This window comes from Microtus oregoni, unplaced genomic scaffold, assembly GCF_018167655.1.
Source record: "Microtus oregoni isolate MIOR12 unplaced genomic scaffold, Mior012 000006F_ref0000085, whole genome shotgun sequence".
Classification (NCBI taxonomy): domain Eukaryota; kingdom Metazoa; phylum Chordata; class Mammalia; order Rodentia; family Cricetidae; genus Microtus; species Microtus oregoni.
Window position 1 is genome coordinate 39409115 of NW_024543065.1, and position 25167 is coordinate 39434281.

General features: G+C 37.0%; 1 protein-coding gene across 1 annotated transcript; it reads right to left on the minus strand.

The window, feature by feature from the left end:
* LOC121449162 (vomeronasal type-2 receptor 116-like) lies at positions 1 to 23810 on the minus strand. Its single transcript, XM_041653419.1, has 7 exons — positions 23614 to 23810; positions 19239 to 19530; positions 18151 to 18963; positions 16561 to 16788; positions 13005 to 13128; positions 8616 to 9495; positions 1 to 25 (listed from the first exon to the last, which is right to left on the minus strand). Exons 1-7 carry the CDS (start codon positions 23808 to 23810, stop codon positions 1 to 3), a joined length of 2559 nt encoding a protein of 852 aa, XP_041509353.1.
* Between the last annotated feature and the right edge of the window lie 1357 nt (positions 23811 to 25167).

Below are 25167 nucleotides of genomic sequence, written 5' to 3' on the forward strand. Positions count from 1 at the left end.
TCATGAGTGAGATTGGCCTGTAGTTCTCTTTCCTGGTTGAGTCTTTGAGTGGTTTTGGTATCAGAGTAATTGTGGCTTCATAAAAGGAATTTGGTAATGACCCTTCTGTTTCTATATTGTGGAATATATTAAGGAGTATAGGTATTAGGTCTTCTTGGAAGTTCTGGTAGAATTCTGCATTGAAACCATCTGGTCCTGGGCTTTTTTTGGTAGGGAGGTTTTTGATAACAGCTTCTAATTCTTCGCGACTTACAGGTCTGTTTAGATTGTTCACCTGGTCCTGGTTTAGTTTTGGTACATGGTATTTGTCTAAAAAAGCGTCCATTTCTTTTACATTTTCCAGTTTTGTGGCATACAGGCTTTTGTAGTAAGATCTAATGACTCTCTGAATTTCCTCTGTGTCTGTGGTTATGTCCCCCTTTTCATTTCTGATCTTATTAATTTGCAAATTCTCTCTCTGTCGTTTGATTAGTTTGGATAGGGGTTTATCAATCTTGTTGATTTTCTCCAGGAACCAGCTTTTTGTTTCATTGATTCTTTGGATTGTTTTCTGTGTTTCTATTTTGCTGATTTCCACCCTCAATTTGATTATTTCCAGTCTTCTACTCCTCCTAGGTGAGTCTGCTTCTTTTTTTTCTAGAGCTTTCAAGTGGGCTGTTAAGTCTCCAGTATGTGCTTTCTCTGTTTTCTTTAGGTGGGCACTTAGTGCTATGAACTTTCCTCTCAGGACTGCTTTCATAGTGTCCCATAAGTTCGAGTATGTTGTTTCTTTATTTTCATTGAATTCAAGGAAGACTTTAATTTCTTTCTTTATTTCTTCCTTAATCCAGGTTTGGTTCAGTAGTTGACTGTTCAGTTTCCATGAGTTTGTAGGCTTTCTGGGGGTAGCATTGTTGTTGAATTCTAACTTTAATCCATGGTGATCTGATAAGACACAGGTGGTTACTAATATTTTTTTGTAACTGTGTAAGTTAGCTTTGTTACCAAGTATATGGTCAATTTTCGAGAAGGTTCCATGAGCTGCAGAGAAGAAGGTATATTCTTTCCTCTTTGGGTGGAATAATCTATAGATGTCTGTTAAGTCCATTTGCTTCATTACCTCCATTAATTCTCTAATTTCTCTGTTAGGTTTCTGTCTGATTGACCTGTCCATTGGTGAGAGAGGAGTGTTGAAGTCTCCTACTATTAGTGTGTGCGGTTTGATGTCTGCCTTGAGTTTTAGCAATGTTTCTTTTATGTACGTGGGTGCTTTTATATTAGGGGCATAGATATTCAGGATTGAGACTTCTTCCTGATGAATTGTTCCTGTTATGAGTATAAAATGTCCCTCTCCATCTCTTCTGATTGATTTAAGTTTGAAGTCAACTTTGTTAGAAATTAGTATGGCCACACCTGCTTGTTTCTTAGGTCCATTTGCTTGATAAGCCTTTTCCCAGCCTGGAGTTCTCCTTTTGAACTTAGTACATTTGAAGCTCACCATGTAAATGGACATGAGCTCTGATTCTGTGATGAGCTGTCCTGGGGGACTAAGATGTGACAGAGAAGGATATGACAGGAAGAGTCTCTCAAAGGAACACAAAGCAAATCAACTTCCTCTTTATGTATTTATTTATTGTATATCCCAGCAACAGTTTCATCTCCCTCCCATTTTCTCAGACCTCCCCTGCCTCCCATCTGCCTCTAACCACAATCTCCTCCTTCTCTGTTTCCATTCAGAAAATATCAGCCCTCCCATGGATATCAATGTGACATGGGATTCCAATTTGTAGCAAGAATAAACACCTTGCCTTGTTAAGGATAGTCAAGGTGACATAGTATGAGGAGTATGATCTCAAAATCCTGCAAAGAAGTTTGAACAGCCCCTTTCTCAGAAAATTGAAAATTATTCTAACTCGAGAATCAGAAAAATCAGACTTCAAGAGTGCAAATGAAATTTACATCAGTATAAGTTTGGCTATGTACCCAGTTTTGTTTTATGTGTAATAATTACTATTGTTTTAATTAATAGATAACCTAAGAGATTCCATCATATCACACTCACATACATGTTGTATGACCTTCCTCAGTATTTACACCTCTGCTGCGCACTTCTGCTTAACTTACTATTAATTTTATTCTTCAGTTCACAAAACTTTCTTCTCACTTAATGGTTGTGTGTACTTGTCCAGCTTAGCATACAAGTGTTATATTTTCTTCAAATTGGCTTTAGAGGGTATTTTAACAAAATTCTTTTATGCATTTACATCTCAAATAATACCTTTTCTTCTTTCTTTGAATATATATATATATATATATATATATATATCCACAAACACACTCTCACTTTTACATTTTTTGAAGTGAAAATTCTGCATTTCTGGAGTCTGTTCAGATAATATGATGATCCCATTCCTTCTAATGACATCATGGAATTCTTCCAGGTTGAGGAGAACCCCCTTACTTGAAAATAAATCTCATGAAGCTTTAATCTTATTCCAATATATGTAAGAATAGTATGAATCCAGCAATCAAATATGTTTAATTTCATCATTGGTTTCAATAGTTATTGAATTGTATGGTGCCTATTTATTTATTTTTCTTTTTTCTATCAAGAATGTTTTAATACAATGTTTCCTCTAATCCTTGTATTCCACCCTTCCCTGCCAAGCTGCCATCTAATCCCCACAATGGGCAAGACTTCCCATGGCGAGTCAATAAAAACTGAGACTTCACTTTGAGGCAAGACCAGGGCCCCCTGCCCTATATCTAGACTGAGCAAGGTATTCCTCCAAAAGGAATGTGCTCCAAGATGCCAGTTCAAGCCAGTTCAAGGGAAGAATCCTTGTTCATTGCCAATGATCCCACAGACTCTCTAAGTCTCACAGCTGTCCTGTGCATAAGTGGTCCTAGGTTTATCCTATGCAGGTTCCCTCACAATCAGTCCAGAGTCAGTGAGGTAACACTATCTTACGTCAGCTTTTTCAGTGGGTATCAACATCATACACCAGACCTCTTTGCTCACATTATCATTCCTCCCTTTCATGAATTGGTCTTCAGAAGCTAGTCTGAATGCTTTACTGTGGATCACTGTATCTGCTTCTATTAGTTGTTGGATGAAGGTTCTATGATGACAATGAAGGTAGTCATCAATCTGTTTAAAGAGGAAGGCCAGTTTAGACATCCTCTGCACTATTGTTTAGAGTCTTAACTGGGGCCATCCTTGTAAATTCTTTTTTTTTTTTAATTTTGTTTTTTATTGAGAAAAGGAGAAAAAATAAACAAGTTTCCACCTCCTCCCAGCCTCCCATTTCCCTCCCCCTCCTCCCACCCTTCTCCCCCCCCTCCCACACTTCTCCCCCTCCCCCCACTCCTCTCCCTCTCCCTCTCCATTCCAAAGAGCAGTCAGGGTTCCCTGTCCTGTGGTAAGTCTTAGGTCTTCCCCCCTCCGTCCATTTCTAGGAAGGTGAACATCCAAACTGGCTAGGCTCCCACAAAGCCAGCACATTAAGTAGGTTCAAAACCCCGTGCCATTGTCCTTGGCTTCTCACCAGCCCTCATTGTTCGCCATGCTCAGAGAGTCCAGTTTTATCCCATGCTTTTTCAGTCACAGTCCAGCTGGCCTTGGTGAGCTCCCAATAGATCAGCTCCACTGTCTCAGTGGGTGGGTGCACCCCTCGTGGTCCCGAATTCTTTGCTCATGTTCTCCCTCTTTCTGCTCCTCCTTGGGACCTTGGGAGCTCAGTCCAGTGCTCCAGTGTGGGTCTCTGTCTCTATCTCCATCCATCACCAGATGAAGGTTCTATGATGATATGCAAGATATTCGTCAGTATTGCTATAGGATAGGGTCATTTCAGGTTCACTATCCTCAGCTGCCCAAGGAACTAACTGGGAACCTCGGCTTGGGCCTCTGGGAGCCACTCTAGGTTCAAGTCTCTTGCCAACCCTAAGGTGGCTCCCTTAACTAAGAATTGTGCTTCCGTGCTCCCCTGTCCAACCTTCCTTTATCCCAATCCTCCTTTTTCCCCAAGATCCCCCCAGTCTCCCCTTCTCCCTTTTCTCTCCCCATCTCCCCTTACCCTCATCACACCCCACCCCCAAGATCTCAATTTTCTCCCCGGCAATTTTGTCTACTTCCCATAGCCAAGAGGACAACTCTGTTTTTCCTTTGGTTCACCTTCTTACTTAGCTTCTTTGGGATCACCGATTGTAGACTCCGTGACCCTTGTTTATGGCTAGAAACCAATTATGAATGAGTACATCTCATATTCATCTTTTTGGTTCTGGGTTACCTCACTCAGGATAGTGTTTTCTATTTCCATCCATTTGCATGCAAAATTTGAGAAGTCATTGTATTTTACCACAGCGTAGTACTCTAATGTGTAGATATTCCACACTTTCTTCATCCATTCTTCCATTGAAGGGCATCTAGGTTATTTCCAGATTCTGGCTATTACAAATAATACTGCTATGAACATAGTTGAACAAATGGAAGCAGAGTGGGAAATCAGAGAATCTTCACCTTTCACGATAGCCACAAACAGCATAAAATATCTTGGGGTAACTCTAACCAAGGAAGTGAAAGATCTATTTGACAAGAACTTTAAGGCATTGAAGAAAGAAACCGAGGAGTATACCAGAAAATGGAAGGACCTCCCTTGCTCTTGGATTGGGAGGATCAACATAGTAAAAATGGCAATTCTACCAAAGGCAATTTATAGATTCATTGCAATCCCCGTCAAGGTCCCATCAAAATTCTTCACAGATCTTGAGAGGACAATAATCAACTTTACATGGAAAAACAAAAACCCAGGATAGCCAAAACAATCCTATACAATAAAGGATTGTCTGGAGGCATTACCATCCCTGACTTCAAACTCTTTTACAGAGCTACAGTGATGAAAACAGTGTGGTACTGGCATAAAAACAGAGAAGTCGACCAATGGATTCGTATAGAAGACCCGTATTTTATATAAAGAACTCAAGAAACTAGACTTTAAAATGCTAATTAACCCAATTAAAAAATGGGGCACTGAACTGAACGGAGAATTCTCAGCAGAGGAAATTCAAATGGCCAGAAGACACTTAAGGTCATGCTCAACCACCTTAGCGATCAGGGAAATGCAAATCAAAACACCTTTGAGATATCATCTTACACCTGTCAAAATGGCTAAATAAAAAACTCCAATGATAGCCTTTGCTGGAGAGGCTGTGGAGGACGGGGTACTCTCATCCATTGCTGGTGGGAATGCAATCTTGTGCAACCACTTTGGAAATCGGTGTTTTGGTTTCCAGGAAATTCGGGATCAACCTACCCCTGGACCCAGCAATACCACTCCTGGGAATATACCCAAGAGATGCCCTATCATATGACAAGAGCATTTGTTCAACTATGTTCATAGCAGCAAATTCTTGAGAATTTCCATGGTGCCATGTTTCTCCCAAACCCTTTCCTGGTTCCTTCAATCAAGATATTTCTATTCTTGCTCTCCCTCACTGCCCTTCCCCCTTCTTGAGCATCCTGTTCCCTCATATTCCCTTTTCCCTCTCTTTCTCTCTTCTCACACCCCTTCAATCCTTCCTCCATATTCCCAAGAGTTTCAGGAGATCTTGTCTCTTTTCCAAACCCAGGAAGATCCATTTATGTCTCTGTTAGGGTTCTCCTTGTTACCTAGCTTCTCTAGGATCATGGGCTATAGACTGGTTATACTTTGATTTACCTGTAATATTCACTCATGCGTGAGTATATACCATGGTCATCTATCTGGGTCTAGGTTATGTCACTCAGAATGTTTTTTTTCTAATTCCATCTATTTGAATGGCAATTTCAAGATTTCATTCTTTGTAACTCTGAGTAATAATCCTTTGTGTAAATATACCATAATTTCTTTATCTATTCTTCAGTTTAGGGGAACCTAGGTTGTTTGCAGGTTCTGGGTATTACAAATAATGATGTCATGAACATAGTTGAGCAAATGTTCTTGTGGTAATAGTATGTATCCTTTGGGTATATTCCCAAGAATATATTGCTGGGTCTTGAGGAAGATTTTCCAAACAACAACAATGTTTTACAAAGTGGTTATCCAAGATTGTACTCTCACCAGTAATGGAGGAGGGTGTCTCTTACTCTGAATCCTCTCCAACATGAGCTGTCTTTGGTGTTGTTGATCTTAGCCATTCTGACTTGTATAAGATACTATCTCAGAGTCATTTTGGTTTTCATTTTCTTGATGGCTAAGAATGCTGAGCAATTCCTTAATTGTCTTTTGGCTATTTGCAGTTCAGCTGTTGATTATGCTCTGTTTAGATCTCTACCCAATTCTTATTAATTATTTTATAATTTGGTGTCTAGTTTTTATATAGATCTTGAGATCCGTCCTCTGTCCGATGTGGTTCTAATGCAGATATTTTCCCATTCAATACACTACCATTAAGTCTTGGTGATTGTGTCTTTTGCCTATAGCAGCTCTTTAGTTTCAAGTGGTCCCAATTATTAATTGGTGCTCTCAATGTCTATGCTACTGGGGTTACATTTAGGAAGCGTTCTCCTGTGCCCATTATTTCATTGCTACTTCTCATATCCTCTTCAATGAGTTTCAGTGTGACTGGATATATGTTGAGGTTTTTGACCATTTATACATGTTTTGTACATGGGGTAGATGAATCTGTTTGCATTCTTTTACATACTGACATTCAGTTATGCCAGCACCATTTTTTGGAAGATGCTTTCTTTTGTATGTGGGAGGTCCTTCTGTCTGCATGTTGCTTTTGTTGGTTAATGAATAAAGAACTACTTTTAGCTCATGGCAATAAAGAACAGAACTAGGTGGGGAAAGCTAAGCTGTATGCTGGGGAAAAGAAGGGTCGACTCAGAGAGAAACCATCAAGCCTCTGAAGATAGAAACTGGGAACTTTATCCAGTAAGTCACAGCCTCATGGCGAAATACAGATGAATAGAAATGGGTTAAATTAATATAAGAGTTAGTCAATAAGAAGCTAGAGCTAATGGGCAAGAAGTGATTTAATTAATACAGTTTCTGTGTGATTATTTTGGGTTTAAGCTATCCTGGTGGCCTGAAAATAACAAGTAGCCTCCCCTTCTTCCAACACTTTTTCCATTGTATAATTTTAGCTTCTTTGTCAAAAATCAGGTGTTCATAGGTGTGAGGAATAATGTCAGGATCTTTGTTTCATTTCCATTGGTCTACCTGTCTGATTTTATTGTAGCGAGCTGCATGGTGTCACACCTGATGGAGATGTATAATCAACTCCTGAGATGGCTAAGGCCTGCTATGATCACGCAATGATTATCAGCTGGCTGCATATGCGTGAACCTATGGGCAGTGCCCACTTGGAAGTTCAGGGTTGGCAGCCCATGCCTACTAAAGGGCTGGGAGAGGTTTGCCCGGAGAGAGGTGAGGGAAGTAGAGAGAGAGAGGTCAAGGAGAGAGAAAGAGAGAGGAAAAGGAGAGAGAGAGAGGAGAGAGGGGAAGAGAGAGAGAAAGTGAATAAAGTCCTGGAATAAACTGAAGTGAGAAGAGCTCCGGTGGTCGCGTCATCCTTGCTGGTCGAGGTGGGACACGGCATTTTATGTCAATACCAAGCCTTTTTTATTACTGTAGCTCTATAGAAAAGCTTGATGTCAGGGATGCGAATTCCTCTGGACGTTTCTTTCTTGTAGAGAACTGTTCTGGTCATTCTGGATTTTTTACTTTCTTATAGAAAACTATTTTGCGGTGAGAGATAGAAGCGGTGGATAAAATAACATAAAGGGATTATGGGAAGGAGTATGGAAGAATAAAGGAATAAAGGCAGGAGAAGCCATAATCAGGGACTATTATGTGGGAAATTATTTTTAATGAAGGGAAAAAAATAAGCCAGTGTTCCATTTCAGTGATTTATAAATTCAATTCTATAATTTATTTTAACTTCAATTAGGAGTATGTTTGTTTTCTGAGTGTGTTATTATGTGCACATCGGAATGTAGGTGTTCTTGGAAGTCAGAAGAGTGTAATTCTTTCATTAGAGCTATTGTTATAGCGACTGCAAGTTGTGGGGAATGGATAGTGAACTCATTTCCTCAGAAAAAGCACACATGAATTTAAATGCAGAAAAACAATTCTTCTTCCTCAATATCCATTACATCTATTTATCATACACTTTTCTCTGTCCTAAATTCTACTCCTCTAACTCCTAGGATGCAATGGTATTCACTTTTCTTGCTCCAAAAATGAGCTTATTAGTTTTACCATCTGATAGCAATATTTAACTCTACTAAAAGATTTCTCTGTTTTCATTTGCATTCAAAGTTCCACATTCACTCCTTTATCAGTAGAATCACTTAGCATTTATTTTAATGTTGCTGGGGAATTGAGGAATAAAGGAATACATCTCTTGTACACTAATTGTAAAAAATTGAATCTTATAAAATAATTGGCTGTGTGGGTGATTATAGATCACAGTGTACAGAAAAGTAGTATACATGACACTGCTGTGCCTCATTATTAGAAAAACTGATAAGAATCATTAGCCATTCATACAGTTTGCACTGTATTGTATTAGGTGGTTCTGAAAAAATTCTGTAGTTGTCAGATACAATTTATGAAATGTGTGTTCAGCAAGATGTTTTCTCCCTTAACTTTTGAAGAGAATTTCTCTCTGGTCTTAACAAAATTATGTAGCACTTGGGGATAAAAATGCATCCCAGTAGGCCTGCACTGGAAGCCAAGATGGACAAGACCTCCACAACCACCATTATCTTTCCCTTGGTGCTGTGGTAGACAGGGAGAAAGGTGATCCAGACACTGCAAAACAACAGCATGCTGAAGGTCAGCAACTTGGCTTCATTGAATGTGTCAGGGAGATTCCTGGCTAAGAAAGCAACAATGAAGCTCACGAATGCAAGGGAGCCATGGTATCCCAGGACACAGTAGAATGCAGTAACTGAGCCCTTGTTGCACACAATGATGATCTGACCATGCTCAGAGTGCACATCTTTGTCAATATAAGGAGGAGAAAATTGCAGCCAGATTGTACAGAGAATAATTTGGATGAGCGTACAGATGGCAATGACATAGTTGGGAACACCAGAAATCAGAAAATACCTCATCCTTGTTCCAGGAACTGTTACTTTGAAAGCAAGCAGCACAGTCACTGTTTTGGCCAATACAGTGGAAACAGCCACAGTGAATACAACTCCAAATGTGATTTGTTGCAGAACACAGGTAGCTGAGTTGGGATGCCCAATGAAAAGCAAGGGACACAGGAAACAGAAGATGAGTGAAATTAGCAAGATGTAGCTGAGATTCTGGTTGTTGGCCTTCACAATGGGAGTGTCATGATGCTTCACAAATATCCCAAGAACCACAGTTGTGAATGCAGAGAAGAACAAGGCCATTAAGGTAAGAACCATCCCTAAGGTGTCATTGTAGTTCAGGAAGACCACATCTTTTTGAATACACTGGTTCTGCTCTCTGTTGGCATACTGGTCCTCTGGACACCTCACACATTTATCCACATCTTCTGGAGACAGAAAAGCATGATTACTACAACTTCTGCCATTTATTGACCGAATATTTCTATTCAGTGTGTTGAGTAAACATTGCAATATCTACATCTTTGCTGATGATGTAGCTGAGAGACCCAGCTGCATAGCAATACTTTCATTTCAGAATATTCATTATATTTATGGAAAATGAAATAAAATAATATGTTATCTATTTAACTATTTGTTGATGATACCATTTTATATTTTCAGAAAACACAGATTATTTTCAGTGCTTTCTAAATGCTATGATGAGTTGACTGAAACTAGTGAGTTTACAGAGATTAAAATGATTAATCACTGTATTGCACAGAGTGTATTTTAATATCTCAGATCCCATGGTTATAGAGATTTTTGATGTCTTTCTGTTTTATAAATGGTTTTCCTGAAATAGATGGAGATCATGTCTTCTATATGACAAATTATGTGATACATTTTCTAATATAAATTCACCAGCCCGAACACACTGATATATACAAAACAGGAAACAGAATCTGTAGGGACCCTTGTAGTCTGTAAACAAAATACTAAGATCAAGTTTACAACTAAAAGGAGATTGATTTGTCCAAGAGGACAATGGGTAGGGAAAAAGAATCAAAGACAGGAGATAGAGAATGAATAGGAGTAAGTCAAAAAGAGAGGAGGAAAGGGGTTTTGGTCAAGGAGGACATAGCACTGTCTCTGGTTAGAGGAGACAGGTGTGGCCAGTATAAAAATAGCAGTTTATAAAGGTAAAAGCAGAACCCCCTGATAGGACAAATAATTTAATTTTGATTAAACAGGTTAATTTGGACAGTCATAAAACACTTTTTTTGCTCACTGGACTTCAATAGCATTTAATTGGATATCTTATAGTTTGGAGGCTAATTCCATTATTATGATCCTGGGACATGCAATTATGGAGGAAGACATGGTGCTGGAGAGGGAATTGAGTATTCTAGGTTTGATCCATAGGCAACGGGAAGTATATGGTCTCACTGTGAATGGCCTTCCCTATGAAAGTACAAGAAGCTTAGAGATCACCAAATAGACTGGATCAAAAAAATACCCCTTGCCATAAAATAATCAAAACACAAAACATACTGAATAAAGAAAGAATATTAAGAGCTTCAAGGAAGAAAGTCTAGTAACATAAATAGGTAAACCTATCAGAATTACACTCGACTTCTCAAAGGAAACCATGAAAGCCAGAAGGTCTTGGATAGATGTGCTGCAGACCCTAACAGACCATGGATGCAAGCACAGGCTACTATACCCCACAAAGCTTTCTTTCACCATCGATGGAGAAAACAAGATATTCCAGGACAAAAACAGATTTAAACAATATGTATACACAAACCCAGCCTTACAGAATGTACTAGAAGGAAAACCACAACCCAAGGATGTCAACAACACCCACAATAGCACAGACATCTGACAACCCTCCACCAACACAACTCAAAGAGGGGAAACACACAAAGACTACCACCGAAAAAAAAAAATAATTGGAGTTAACAACCACTGGTCATTAATATCGTTTAATAGCAATGGATTCGATTCACCAGTAAAAAGGCACAGGTTCAGAGAATGGTAATGAAAACAGGACCCAACATTCTGCTGTTTACAAGAAACACACCTCAACCTCAAAGACAAAGATTATTTCAGAGTATAGGGTTGGCAAAAGATTTTCCAATCAAACAGACCTAGGAAACAAGTGCGTGTGGCTATCCTAATATCTTACAAAATTTATTTCAAACTAAAATCAGTCAGAAGAGATGCAGAATGGCACTTTATACTCATAACAGGAAAAATTCATCAAAGATGAAGTCTCAATCCTGAATATCTATGCCCCTAATATAAAAGCACCGACATATGTAAAAGAAACATTACTAGAACTCAAATCACACATCAAACCACACACACTAATAGGAGGAGATTTTAACACTCCTCTCTCACCAATGCACAGGACAACCAGGTAGAAACTTACCAGAGAAATAAGAAAACTAACAGATGTTATTAATCAAATGGACTTAAGAGACATCTATAGAACATTCCACACTTGTGTAGAATTTGGTCACTATGTTGTATGACTGTCAAAGCTGTTTCTTTGAGAAAAGTCCAGCTAATACAGACTTTCAAGGAATCAAAGATGTATGTCATGGTATGAAGCACAATTAGTAAAAACTCTGGGTCAGAAATTGGGGTTCAACCTGAAGATCTGAAAAGCAAAACACCCAGTCACTGGCTCTTACCTTGACCTCAGTCTGAAATGGCAATCTCATAAAGAGACTGGGTCTGAGACCTATCTTCCCACCCCATTTTATATTTCAGTCTAGGTTTGGGATTAATAGCATGCAACGCTGGGATAAAGGCATGTAAAACCCAATTTCTATATTAACCAGGGTGGCTACTGGGATTAAAGGTGTTTTTTCTTACCATAATCTCTTCTATAACGCTGAAAAGTAAAACAGTTTTACCCTCATATCTTCAGACAGTCTTTATTTATTAAAGTACAGTTGAAATGTGTCTACAGTTCCCTTTTTTTGTCAAAAAAAATAATAAAAAGGCTATAATTAATATAAAAACTATATACAATAAGTACAATGACTATATATAATATATACAGGGAAGAAATATATCCACAATATTGAGTCCATTTTCATTTGACATATTGAGAAAAAAATATTTAGTATGTAGCTTATCCTGGTGAGTCTAAAGGCTTATAGCTAATTTACTTTCTATCAACAACTTACTTTTGCCACAAAGAAAGTAAACTCCATGTGGAGTTTATTCAATATCCATTATGTTCTCTGGAGTAGATTGTTCTGCTCTATTTTCCTAAACTGTTGATAATACTAATTTTCAAGGACTAGAAATTAGCTTTACATTGTTCAACGAGCCGTATAGGTACCATACCTTGAACAAGATTCAAAATGCATGTACAATATGCTTTCACAAAATTAATCTCAAATTTGTATCAATATACAAAATTGGTATAAATATTCAAAATTTGTATACAATATACAAAAATAAAACAAATGTGAAATACGTTAAACTAACAGACCATGTCTGAGAACTGTCCATCTTTCTCTCTAAGGCTCTGACTAAAGGCATATAGCACTGGGATTAAAGTTATGCAACCCCTGATTTCTATATCAGCTAGGGAAGTAACTGGGATTAAACATGCATACCATTGTGGCTACTGGGATTAAAGGTGTATGTTACCATAATGCGGTCTTACTGTAAGGCTTATTGCTGGGACTGTATTACTCTTAGATCTTCAGACAGTCATTATTTATTAATATACAATTGAAATGCCACTACAATGGTATAACAAGTTTTTAAAAATGAATTTGTTAATAATCATAGTCCTATAAAAATTAACTTAGGAAAGTAATATATTTTATTTCTTCAATTGTCTTTTGGTCCATTTGATCTACTCAGTAAGACTGAGAGAAGATGATCTATGTGATGTGAAGGATTTATCTCACTAGCAAACACTCACTTGTCTCATTAGAAACTTCATTTTGTGGGCAGGGGCTGCAATCAAAGCAGCAGGCTGCCATTCCCTCCTGCCAGAATTTTCTGAATCCGGGAAGACAATCAGCACTGCACACAGAGGGCGGCATCTGTGAAAAATCAGATACATACTGGTGTCAGGAGTTTTACCTACTTATATAAATATATTTCATTATCATGTTGATATATGAATTAGCTAGTATTATATACACCAAAAGAGTTATCAGATTAGGCTTAATACATTTTATAATACCACGCATACAAATGTATGGAAACAAACTGATGTAAATTTGAGTAACTACCCACACCTAGAAATTTAGGAGGAAGAATGGGTTTTTTTTTTTGATATGAACAAACACTGTAGAGCTTACAAGGTCGTTTTTTTACTTAATTTTCATCACAGTGACACAAAGTACTTTAATAAGTTAGAGTGAACCTTAACTGAAATATTTCTCTCCATTGAATTAGCCTGCTGTCAAATTATTTAAGCATTTTATTAATGGGTAATTGATATAGGACTGCCCTTCCCACTGTTGGCAGTGCTGTCCCTAGTCAGGGCTGTGTGAGAATTCAGAAAAAAACAGTAAGCTATATTCCTGCAGATTCTGATATTAAATGCAGTCTTCATACGACTGCCTGCCTTGTCATTTCTTTGCTGTAATTCATGATCCCAATCAAACCTTCTCCTCAATAAGATTTTGGTCAATATTTAATCACAGCAACCTCACAGAAAGCTAAGATGAACAGATATCTGGAATAGGGGAATAGCTCTTAAAATATCAAATAGCACACATGTACTCTAAAAAACAGCACTGCAAATCATGGCATATTATAAAGAAAAATACAGCTAAATAGCCAGAGTGAGGATGGCATAATGGATATCTATTGAGCTGGAAAGTATGGTGTTTCCTGAAGTGTAAAGGCTTTACAAATCCTCCACATATTTGAGGAACCTGAGTAAAAGTTTGATTTGAATTATTTGTTTTCTTGATGACCAATTTCTTGAGAGTTTTATATATTTTGGAAACCAGATATCTGTCTGATGTGGAGTTAGTGAAGATTTTTTTTCCTATTCTGTAAGATGTTTTATGTTATTGACAGTGTCCTTTGCTTTACAGAAGCTATCGAGTTTCAGGAGGTCCCATTTATTAACTGTTTCTCTCAGTGTCTGTACTGCTGGGGTTATATTTAGGACGTGGTCTCCATTGCCAATGCATTCAAATGTACTTTCGACTTCCTCTTCTATAAGGTTTGGTGTTTTTGGCTTTATGATGATAGTACAACTGTAAGAATGGTGAAGATCAAAAACACTGATGACTACTTATGCTGGAGACGTGTGGGGTAAAGGGAGCACTTTTGAATTGCTGGTGGGAATGCAAGATGGTACAACCCATTTGGAAGCCAGTATGATGATTTCTCAGAAAAGTAGGAAATAAAACCTTCCCTAAAACCCAGTAATACCACTTTGGGTGTGCTCAATTGTAACCACAAGGACATAACATAAGCTATATCCATAGCAGCATTGATTGTTATCCCGGAACCTGGAAACAGCCTAAATGCGCCTTACCAAAGAATGAATTTTAAAAAGGTGGTACATTTTCACAATGGAGTAGCACACAGCAGAAAAAAAAAACATCTTAAAATTTTCAGGAAAATGGGTGGAGCTAGGAAACATTTTTTGAGTTAGGTAACGCAGACACAGTAAGACAGTTATCATATGTACTCCCTCAGAAGTGGTTTTTTTAAATTAATTAATTAATTAATTTAAGAATTCTGTCTCTTCCCCGCCACCGCCTTCCATTTCCCTCCCGCTCCCCCAATCAAGTCCCCCTCCCTCGTCAGCCCAAAGAGCAATCAGGGTTCCCTGCCCTGTGGGAAGTTCAAGGACCACCCACCTCCATCCAGGTCTAGTAAGGTGAGCAGCCAAACTGCCTAGGCTCCCACAAAGCCAGTACGTGCAGTAGGATCAAAAACCCATTGCCATTGTTCTTGAGTTCTCAGAGTCTTCATTGTCTGCTTTGTTCAGCGAGTCTGGTTTTATCCCATGGTTTTTCAGACCCAGGCCAGCTGGCCTTGGTGAGTTCCCGATAGAACATCCCCATTGTCTCAGTGTGTGGGTGCACCCCTCGCGGTCCTGAGTTCCTTGCTTGTGCTCTCTCTTCTTCTGCTCCTGATTTGGACCTTGTGATTTCTGTGCGGTGCTCCAATGTGGGTCTCTGTCTCTGTCTCCTTTCATCGCTTGATGAGGTTAATATTCAGGAGGATGCCTATATGTTTTTCTTTGGGTTCTCGTTCTTATTTATCTTCTCTAGGATCACGAATTATAGGCTCAATGTCTTTTATTAATGGCTAGAAATCAATTATGAGTGAGTACATCCCATGTTCCTCTTCTTGGGTCTTGCTTACCTCACTCAGGATAGTGTTTTCTATTTCAATCCATTTGTATGCATAATTCAAGAAGTCCTTGTTTTTTACTGCTGAGTAGAACTCTAATATGTATATATTCCATACTTTCCTCATCCATTCTTCCATTGAAGGGCTTCTAGGTTGTTTCCAGGTTCTGGCTATTACAAACAATGCTGCTATGAACATAGTTGAGCATATACTTTTGTTGTATGATAAGGCATCTCTTGGTTATATTCCCAAGAGTTGTATTGCTGGGTCCAGGGGTAGGTTGATCCCGAATTTCCTGAGATACCGGCACACTGCTTTCCAGAGTGGTTGCACAAGTTTGCATTCCCACCAGCAATGGATGAGTGTACCCCTTTCTCCACAACCTCTCCAGCAAAAACTATCATTGGTGTTTTTTATTTTAGCCATTCTGACAGGTGTAAGATGGTATCTTAAAGTTGTCTTGATTTGCATTTCTCTGATCTCACTTGCTCTTGGATTAGGAGGATAAACATAGTAAAAATGGCAGTTCTACCAAAAGTGATCTATAGATTCAATGCAATGTCCATCTAAATCCCATCAAAATTCTTCACAGATCTCGAGAAGACAATAATGAACTTTATATGGAAAAGCAGAAGTGGTTTTTAAACAAGAAGCTAAGAAAACCAGCTTACAAACCACAATCCCAGAGACCTTAGACAACAATGAGGATGGTAGGAGAGACATACATAGATCTAATCTACACAAGAAGTAGAAAAAGACAAAATCTCCTGAGTAAATTGAAAGCATGGATCTTTTGGGGAGAGGGATGCATGGGAGAGGAAGAGCAGAAAGGGGAGCAGAGAAAAATGTAGAGCTCAATAAAAATCAATAAAAACATAGCACAGTAGTAACAGTCATTCCACATTATATATTAGAGGAAAAGAAAGATATTCTGGAATGATAAATATTCATTGTATGCATTTCTGAAATTCTTAAAGTACTAATAAATTGTCAAATCAAAAATACATATAGAATCATACAATAGAAGGAATGTAAATGCTTTGTAATGTGACTAATTATTTTTAGTTCATTATAAGACAGCACAAATCAATCCCATTGTCTGTGTTACTGCTGTGTAATGCAAATGAATGCAGTTAAATCAGACCCACCTGTCTACTTCCTGTTGCATGCTCTATCATGTCTTCATATATATGCAGCTGTTGACCGTATGGAAAATATGAGCTAAACTCTCCTATTTTCACCTTAAGTCCAAGGCCATATGGGAAATTCCAAATATGAAAAATGTCATACTCTTCCTGAAGATTTTCTTTCTGGTTCATAATCACTCTGTCTCCAACTGGATTAGTGAAGCGTGTTTTCCTCAGAAAGGAGTGCAGCTGAAAGAGTCACACCATTCTATAGTGTGTGTGCTCTTCCTTGAATTCATAAAATGCATTTTATTTTATCTTAAAGGAAGTATTATTGAAGGTGTTCAGGGGAGAAATAACAGTAAAACATGTGGACAAATAAAGTTATCATAATGTTCCTAGAATTTAAGTTCTTTCAGAAAAAAGCACCAAACAGAATCACAGACATATACACAGATACAAAACACCCATATGAAAACACATACACGCCATAAGAAAGAGAGACGGAGACATACAGTCAGAGATTCACTTCCATATAGACATACATAATGCATCTACATACATTTTATATAGACACAAATATGCCAACATTCACACATGAAAACAAAGACATGCACAGTGAGGCATATGCACCAAAACAGACACACAAAAACAGAAAGCTGTGAAACACATAAAGAGGGCCAAAAATACATGCACAAATTAAATTACAAATACACACAAGAAGACACTCACAGACAAAAACAAATATGCAGAGAGCTATTGATATTGATGGATTTATGCTCATATACAAAGATAGATTGAGAGAAACAGACAGACAGACAAACAAAAAAGATATACATATGTTCAAGCAATATGCAACTGTGAAGTCAACAGATATAAACACATGCACTGAAAAAATACACAAAAATTATTCACAGAAAGAAACTCTCATACAGAAAGACATTGATACAAGAGAAATTTATTTTCAGTTCCTCAAACAGATAAATATGCAGATATACAGAAACACACACACAAACACACACACATATATATATATGTATATATCCACTAACAGAGATACAGTGAGAGATACCTAGAAAAAAAACATGAAACCATACACTAGAAGAACCATGCATTCATACTTATGTACACAAATGCATGTCCTTAACTGAAGAATGACACTGTTTACTGTGTAATTACATTCACTCAGGATGAGAAATGAGGTCCCCATAGCCTACAGTGTGAGCAGATTCAGTTTAGAACACTAGTGAAAATCATCTCATAAGCTGATTATCACATATTTGACAATGAATATGCAAGGATTCATCTTCTCATAAAGAAGAGGATTAAGGAGGAAGGACTTAGGCTTACAGTTTTAGGAAAGCTGTGGTGATAGTCAGGCACTCTGTAACAAAATCAGTGTACTTCCTTTACAAATTGTAACTTCCACACCATTGCTTTTGCATTAAGATTTATACCAGCATCCAGATTTACATCATTATGAAGAAAAATTTCCATAAATCTTTATATTGTATGAAATATTCCCTAATTTAGTAAATTGGGACATTTGATAGACATTTAAAGACGTTGACTTTGATGATATCAAATTTCATCCAAAAGAGGAAACAGTACCTTCAAGCAGTGAGCATAATGTCCTTCTCCATTATCCATGGGTTGATTATATACATGCTGAAGAAGCATTTCATGGAGGGCATGGGCCACAGCATACACCACATTATATATGTCATAACTCTCATCACTAAAGGCCATGTTAAAAGTCTGTGCCTTTAGCCATTGCAATGAGGCATTGGATAAGCAATTCTGCAGGGTCTTACACATAGAAGCTGAGACTTTGCAGTTCACGTTCATCCACTCCAGCCTGGCCAGGAATTCTTCTGTGTATTTGAGAGGGTTCAGTGTCTGGACAAATGTTTTAAAATGAGAAACCTCAGCATGATGGTGTGCAAAAGTTATTTTCCCATTGAATGAATTACGTGGGAAGTCATTCTTAGTTGTAGTGCCATCCCACTGTGAGGTGGTGACCCATATTCTCTGTAAACCTAGAGATCGCCACCTTCCAAAGGCCAAAGCTAGAGAACTCTCTGGGTCACCATAAATGATAACCACATTAGTGGATGTTGTCACTATTTGGTTATAATACACTTCAGTTCTTTGCAAGAATAAATGCATCTTGACTGGGATCACACTCACAAAGGCAAAGCAGACTGTAATTTTTTCCATCTCTCCTCTTAATTGTGTGAGAAATTGAGTACCCTGATCATTGTCTGAGATGGCCAGTCCAATCCAGTTCCAGTTGAAGTAAAGCATCAAAGAGATCATGGCCAGGGCTAAAGTTTTGTCTTTGACAGCCATCTGATGCAGAGAAGGAAATTGTTCACGATTGCTCAGATTGGGATGGAAAGGTCCATAGGTAATCTGAAGGACCTACAACACAGGGAGCAGCATGAGGCAGCACATGTACATAAAAACTTGTAAAGACATTTTAGGTCAAGTATTCCTTAAAAAACTCCTTATCTATTAGTTCTTCCCTCATCTCAATTTCAAATAGGGAATTCAGGCCCCACCACAAATGAATAAAACCTTGAACGACATTGTTTAACACAAATTTGACAGTAGTATCCTCCTCATAATCTTCTTAGCTTCTATGATTATATGAGTAGTGTTAGAATTTCTTGCAAAGTTCCAACACAAAATCTCACCTGTTGAGGTTTGAGGAGGTTGAACATGATCCCAAACATCATAGATTTGGTCAAATTTGGTCCTGTAAGGACCACGATACACATAGTCTGTTCATGACACATATAATTAGGGGGCAAATCACGAACTTCTTCAGTAAAGTCAAAGTGACTATGTATTTTTGTCCCAGTTGCACAACCACCGTCTGGACATTCAAATACAAATGATGAATTTGGTAGAAGATCAGGGTTCCTGTTGACTTCATCCATGGAAAAAGCTAAGGCCAGTAAAAACTGGAAGTATTTAGTTGTTGTTCTGTAAAAGGGTATGGTGATTAATATGAACAGAGATCTACACATGATCCTGAGTAGTCAACAGATAGATTATTATGAGCTCTACCATATTCTCAACCACTGCCAATATTGATACAAATGGCCTATGCTGTGAGATTAGAATAATATAAGTAGCTGGAAGCTTGTGAAAAGCTTTAAAAGTTCATTAGAGTGCATCTTCCATAAATAAAGTGATACGTCAGCACCTTTTAAAGAGTGTGTTTTAAATTTCTGGTTTTTGAGTGCTTACTCTAAAGATAAAGACAATGGCAGAGGCTTTAACCAAACAATAAACTTATTCATATATTCATTTTTAAATCATTGATCAATGTGAAAAAATCAAGAGACATGTGAGCCTATGAGTTTATCATATTTTCTCACAAATTAACTGAATTTGATAAAACTGTCAAATAATGCCTGTTGAGTGTACAATAGTATGGGAAACATTTGGCTGTTATGCTTTCAATTCTTTATAATGAGTGGGCATTATAGTTAACATATGCCCTTGATCTTTGTGTTATTCTGTAGATATAGGAGTGGCAGGTCACTTCCCACCACCTGGCTAGCTTTACCCAAAATAATTACACAAAAACTGTATTCTTTTAAACACTGCCTGCCCCATTAGTTCTAGCCTCTTATTGGCTAATTCTCACATCTTGATTAACCCATTTCTAATAATCTGTGTAGCACCATGAGGTAATGGCTTACTGGGAAGGATCTTAGCCTGCCTCCATCTTGGAGAGGAGAGCTATAGCGGCTGCTTGACTCAGCTTTTTTTCCCAGAATTCTGTTCTGTCTACCCCACCTATCTACGTTCTGATCTATCAGGCCAAGCAGTTTTCTTTATTAATCAACCAATGAAACAACATGTAGACAGATGACCCTCCTCCATCATTATCCTTTTTATCTGATTTATCTAATGGAGGTGTAAAATCTCTTTTTAAGATTTATATTTAAATGAATTTAAATACAAAAGATGTATTTTGTAAAGCTATATGTATGTATTCACCATGTATATAGACAGTATTAATGTTAATGCGGGTATTTAATAGAGAATGGTTTACAAGGTTTTGAATAACAATTTGCTACAGATTAGACTGGCCTCAAAAGTACAAAGATACACCAGCTCCATGTTCTTATTGCAGAGATTAAGGCCATGTACTATCTTCTAAGTACTCTTCACCTAATTTATGTTTACACATAATGTCATATATCCTCACTGGAGACTTCTGACCAATTGATTTTTATACTACAAAACTGCTTTGACTACATTTCCAGTTACATTAACACAACAAAGCATCCTACATAAATTTGTATTCTCCTGTTTAACATATTTGTAAAATAGAAGATGATAAAGAATAAAATCTGAGGAAAATGTTTATGAGGCTTTCTGTAATAAAAGTGGGTAATAAGCAAGTTGGGAGTGAATAATACCAATTTGTGTTTATTTTTTTGGGAAGAGCAGTAACTTCTGTCTCTTCCTAGTCATTTCATATAATTTGACCAATGAACATTAATCATACTTCATTCTAAATAATTCACTCAGAGTCAAATGAACCAATTTCCCACTTAGATATTGTACCACTATAATTTTTTATGTATTAACATATACATTTTCAATATAAAAATAATTTTTTAATATTTTTATTACCACACAGAAAAAGTGTCATTGAAAATTTTAGTAACACACAACAGGAATTTGAGACTAAATCTTGTGAAGCCCAAACACAAATTCCTTTTCCCCAAACATTAAGAAACCAATCCCTTGAGCAGTTATAGTATCCCAGTGCTCTAAATTTCTGCATTTGATAACAACTATTAACAATACGAAAAATTAAAATGTGTGTAGTCCCAACATTGGGAAAATAAAGAGTTATAATTAGCAAAATTACTGAATGCAAATCCTATTATAACAGATGTTGTTCAATAAGGTCCTCTAAGCTCCATAGTATACCTGATCTTGTCATTACAGACATTATTGGGGGGGGGTCTTTATTTTGTTCAGAAAAATGAATGAGGCTGTGTAATTGTGACACAATATTATAGCACTCCTGCTGGTAATTGAAATACTGGTCACATATTTGGTAAAAGATCAGGGTTCTAGTTCTATAAAAGGCAACAGTGTTTATTATGGACATAGATCTACATATGATTATTTGTAGGAAAAAAAAGGATTATCCCATACTGGACAATATTCCCAAACTCCCTCAATAATTGAAGCAAATGTCCTGTGTTGTGAGTTTGGAATGACATAAGTTGCTGGAAGGTTAAAAATACTTTAAAAGTTCATGAAAGTAAGTCTCCCATAAATAAGATGAGCAATTTGCAACTTTCACGGAAAAAGCCATGCATCTCTGGATTTTTAGTGCTTTCACAATGTATATATAAAAGATACAGGCTTTGGTGATACAGAAAACCTCATCAGATTTTCAGTTTGAAATAATTGAGCAATATTAAAAGTACACATGATGCATCAGCCAAGATTCAGGTAAGTTTTATGAAACAAACTTAACTGGATGATGCACTCAAGGAATTACAGGTGAGTGCACAGTAGTCTCTTGGGGGTAATGTTTGGTTCCTGTACTAATAATTCTTTCATATTTAGTGGACAATATAGTTAATATATTCCCTCATGTCTACCATCACTATCTTGTATTTTTATCTTTCTCGTTTATCAATTAAAGGTACAAAATGTTCTTTAAATATTTAATTTTTAATACATTTAACTATCAGACTACATTTGGTAAATAAATTGACTTTTGTGTATGGACATGAGAAATACTCATATAGACAATAAAAGGGAATGGATTTCACAATTTTCAGTAAAATTGGTTTTTATTTGCCACTGGCCTTGAATGCATAATGATAAACCTACTCCATTTCATCAATGCAGAGATTAAGGGCTTAAACCACAATATTGTCCAAGTATTTAATGCTTACGTAGGTATGTTTGATGTAATTGTACCTGGTATAGCTGAACAACTTAAATTTTCTTGTACAGAGCACCTTTTGTCTACATTTCCAGTTACAAACTCACAACACTGGCATGCAATTGAGAACTATGTACATCTGGAAATTGCAGTGAGATTCGTTTGTGCCAGTTTACAAGCTTGTAAAGTACAATAATATAAAATGTGCAATGTACAGAAAATATTTATGAATTTTTATAATATTAATAGTCAACAATACCATTTTGTGTTCATGTTTACCCTTAAATAATATCTATTACTACTACTAATAATAAATAATAACTCCTATGTCTTCTTACATATTATCTATCATATGAACAATAAACAACAAACTCAAACATTTGCTTTCATATTGAATGATACATTCAGACTTAAAAACAATCTATTTTTCTAGTTTGATTTCTTACCTTTGTGGTATCTTTATGAATAAATATAAATATTTACCTCTACATGTTGAAATAAAAAACAATCTTAAAATAATTGTTACTACCTTACAGAAAATGCCATCAAAAGTTTCATTAATACTCTACATGAATTTGAGATAAGAACTTATGGAAGTGAAACACTAACTCCTGCACACTAAACATTAGGAATTGTCAGTGATTTGAGCTCTGGGGGTGGCATAGTGATCCAAGTGCTTTATTTGAAAAGAATAACCAACAATACACAACATCAAAAGTGCATAGTTTACAAATTGGTAAATGACAAAGCTATAATTTGTACAATTATTGAAGAGAAAAAGAAGATGTAAATGAGATAGTGTTGACAGTGAGTAACCAGTTTAGATCTATAGAGAAGAGACGTGTGCTTCTTAAATAATGGCAAAGAGCGAGTAGGTAACATTCTCAAGTATTGAATAGTATCATATGCTGCAGCTGCCACTCAGGTAAGTGCAAAGAAAGGAAGCAGTCACCACTATTAGTGACAACTCATATTTCAAAGAATGCAAACATATCATTTCTACAAAAAAATTTCTTACTTTAAAGAGACAGTGAACACCGTCTTATAAAAATAAAGGCCTGTGGTTGTACATATATTTCTGACCCCCTATGAAATATTTATGGTGACATTTACATAGAAAATTTAAAGAAACTTACTGTATATTCAGAATGTGGTTGAAATAATCTTTCTCCACAGGCCGCTGCTTTGTTATAAAGAAGAAGACACAACCTGTAAACAAATCTTCATCCTTGTCTTTATTCTCATTCATTCTCCAAAAGCATCTGGATTGAGTGAACCTGGACACAAGAAGTGGAATGTTCAGGAAAAAGAAGAGAAAAATCAAAGCAAACATCTTTGTCCTCCTTGAAGCCTGGGCAGTGTGTCTTGTGGAGTGCTCTTCAGATCAGCATATATGGGTGCGCGTATTTTCCCACCTCCTTGTATTTCTGCAGCCAAAGTAGAGGCTATTTGTGTATTCATGATTCCTTTATTTCCCAGTTGATTCCTCACCTCTGGGGAATCTTGGACACTTTCTTCCCCCTATGGCTGTGCACCTGATATGCATGTGATCAAATTTGGTTCAGAAATATATATGAGGAGAATTCAGGTAGTTTCATGACATCATTTAATTTTGTGGAAATTACGGCTCCATGGGGGATGGCATTTTGAGAAAAATTTTGGCCATGACTGCCAGAACAATATTTTTATGTTAATGCCTTTAAAAATGATGTCATTGGATTTTGTTAGATTATCCACATTGAGACAGGAAGGACACAAAAAGTCAAAATTCGTAGTTGCACACTGGGAATTCTTTCACAAAATCGCTGTCAGGGAACAAGAGTTCCATAGTTAGAGAAATTGAGTTTCACACCTTGCACAGTGGGCTTATACTACAGGACTGACAGTAACAGAATATCTGACCAAATACTGTGCTTCCATTGTTTTGAGAATAAATAATTGAGCTGTAATTCTAAATTTTTCTGAATCCTGCTGTTCTACAATCATCCAAATCCATATAGAATCAGTTACATTAATAGCATTATAAAATGTTTGTGAATATTCAGCAAGATCACCACAGATTATGTATTTTACATTTCAAACTAAATAATATCTTTTATATTTCCTCAAAATAATAAATACTAAATAGAAGATAAGGCAAATATCTTATGTCTAAAACATAATCTTTTTCATAATTTCTCTCCATGAGCATCAGTTTTCATAGATCAATTAGTCATTTGACAATTATTCCTGCTTTATCTGTGATTTACTACAGTTTTTTTTTTCTCATTTTAGATTCTATAGTGGTTGTGAATATGTCTTGTTGAGAATCTGCAAAGGAAAGACATACTGTGAAGTGATCATGTACTCAATGCATATTTTCTTTTTCTTCTTCTTTTTATTTATTTATTAAAGATTTCTGCCTCCTCCCCGCCACCACTTCCCATTTCCCTCCCCCTCCCCCGCTCAAGTCCCTCTCCCTCATCAGCTAAAAGAGCAATCAGGGTTCCCAGATCTGTGGGAAGTCCAGGAACGCCCACCTCCAGCCAGGTTTAGTAAGGTGAGCATCCAAACTGCCTAGGCTCCCACTAAGCCAGTACGTGCAGTAGGATCAAAAACCCATTACCATTGTTCTTGAGATCTCAGCAGTCCTCATTGTCCGCTATGTTCAGCGAGTCCGGTTTTATCCCATGCTTTTTCAGACCCAGGTC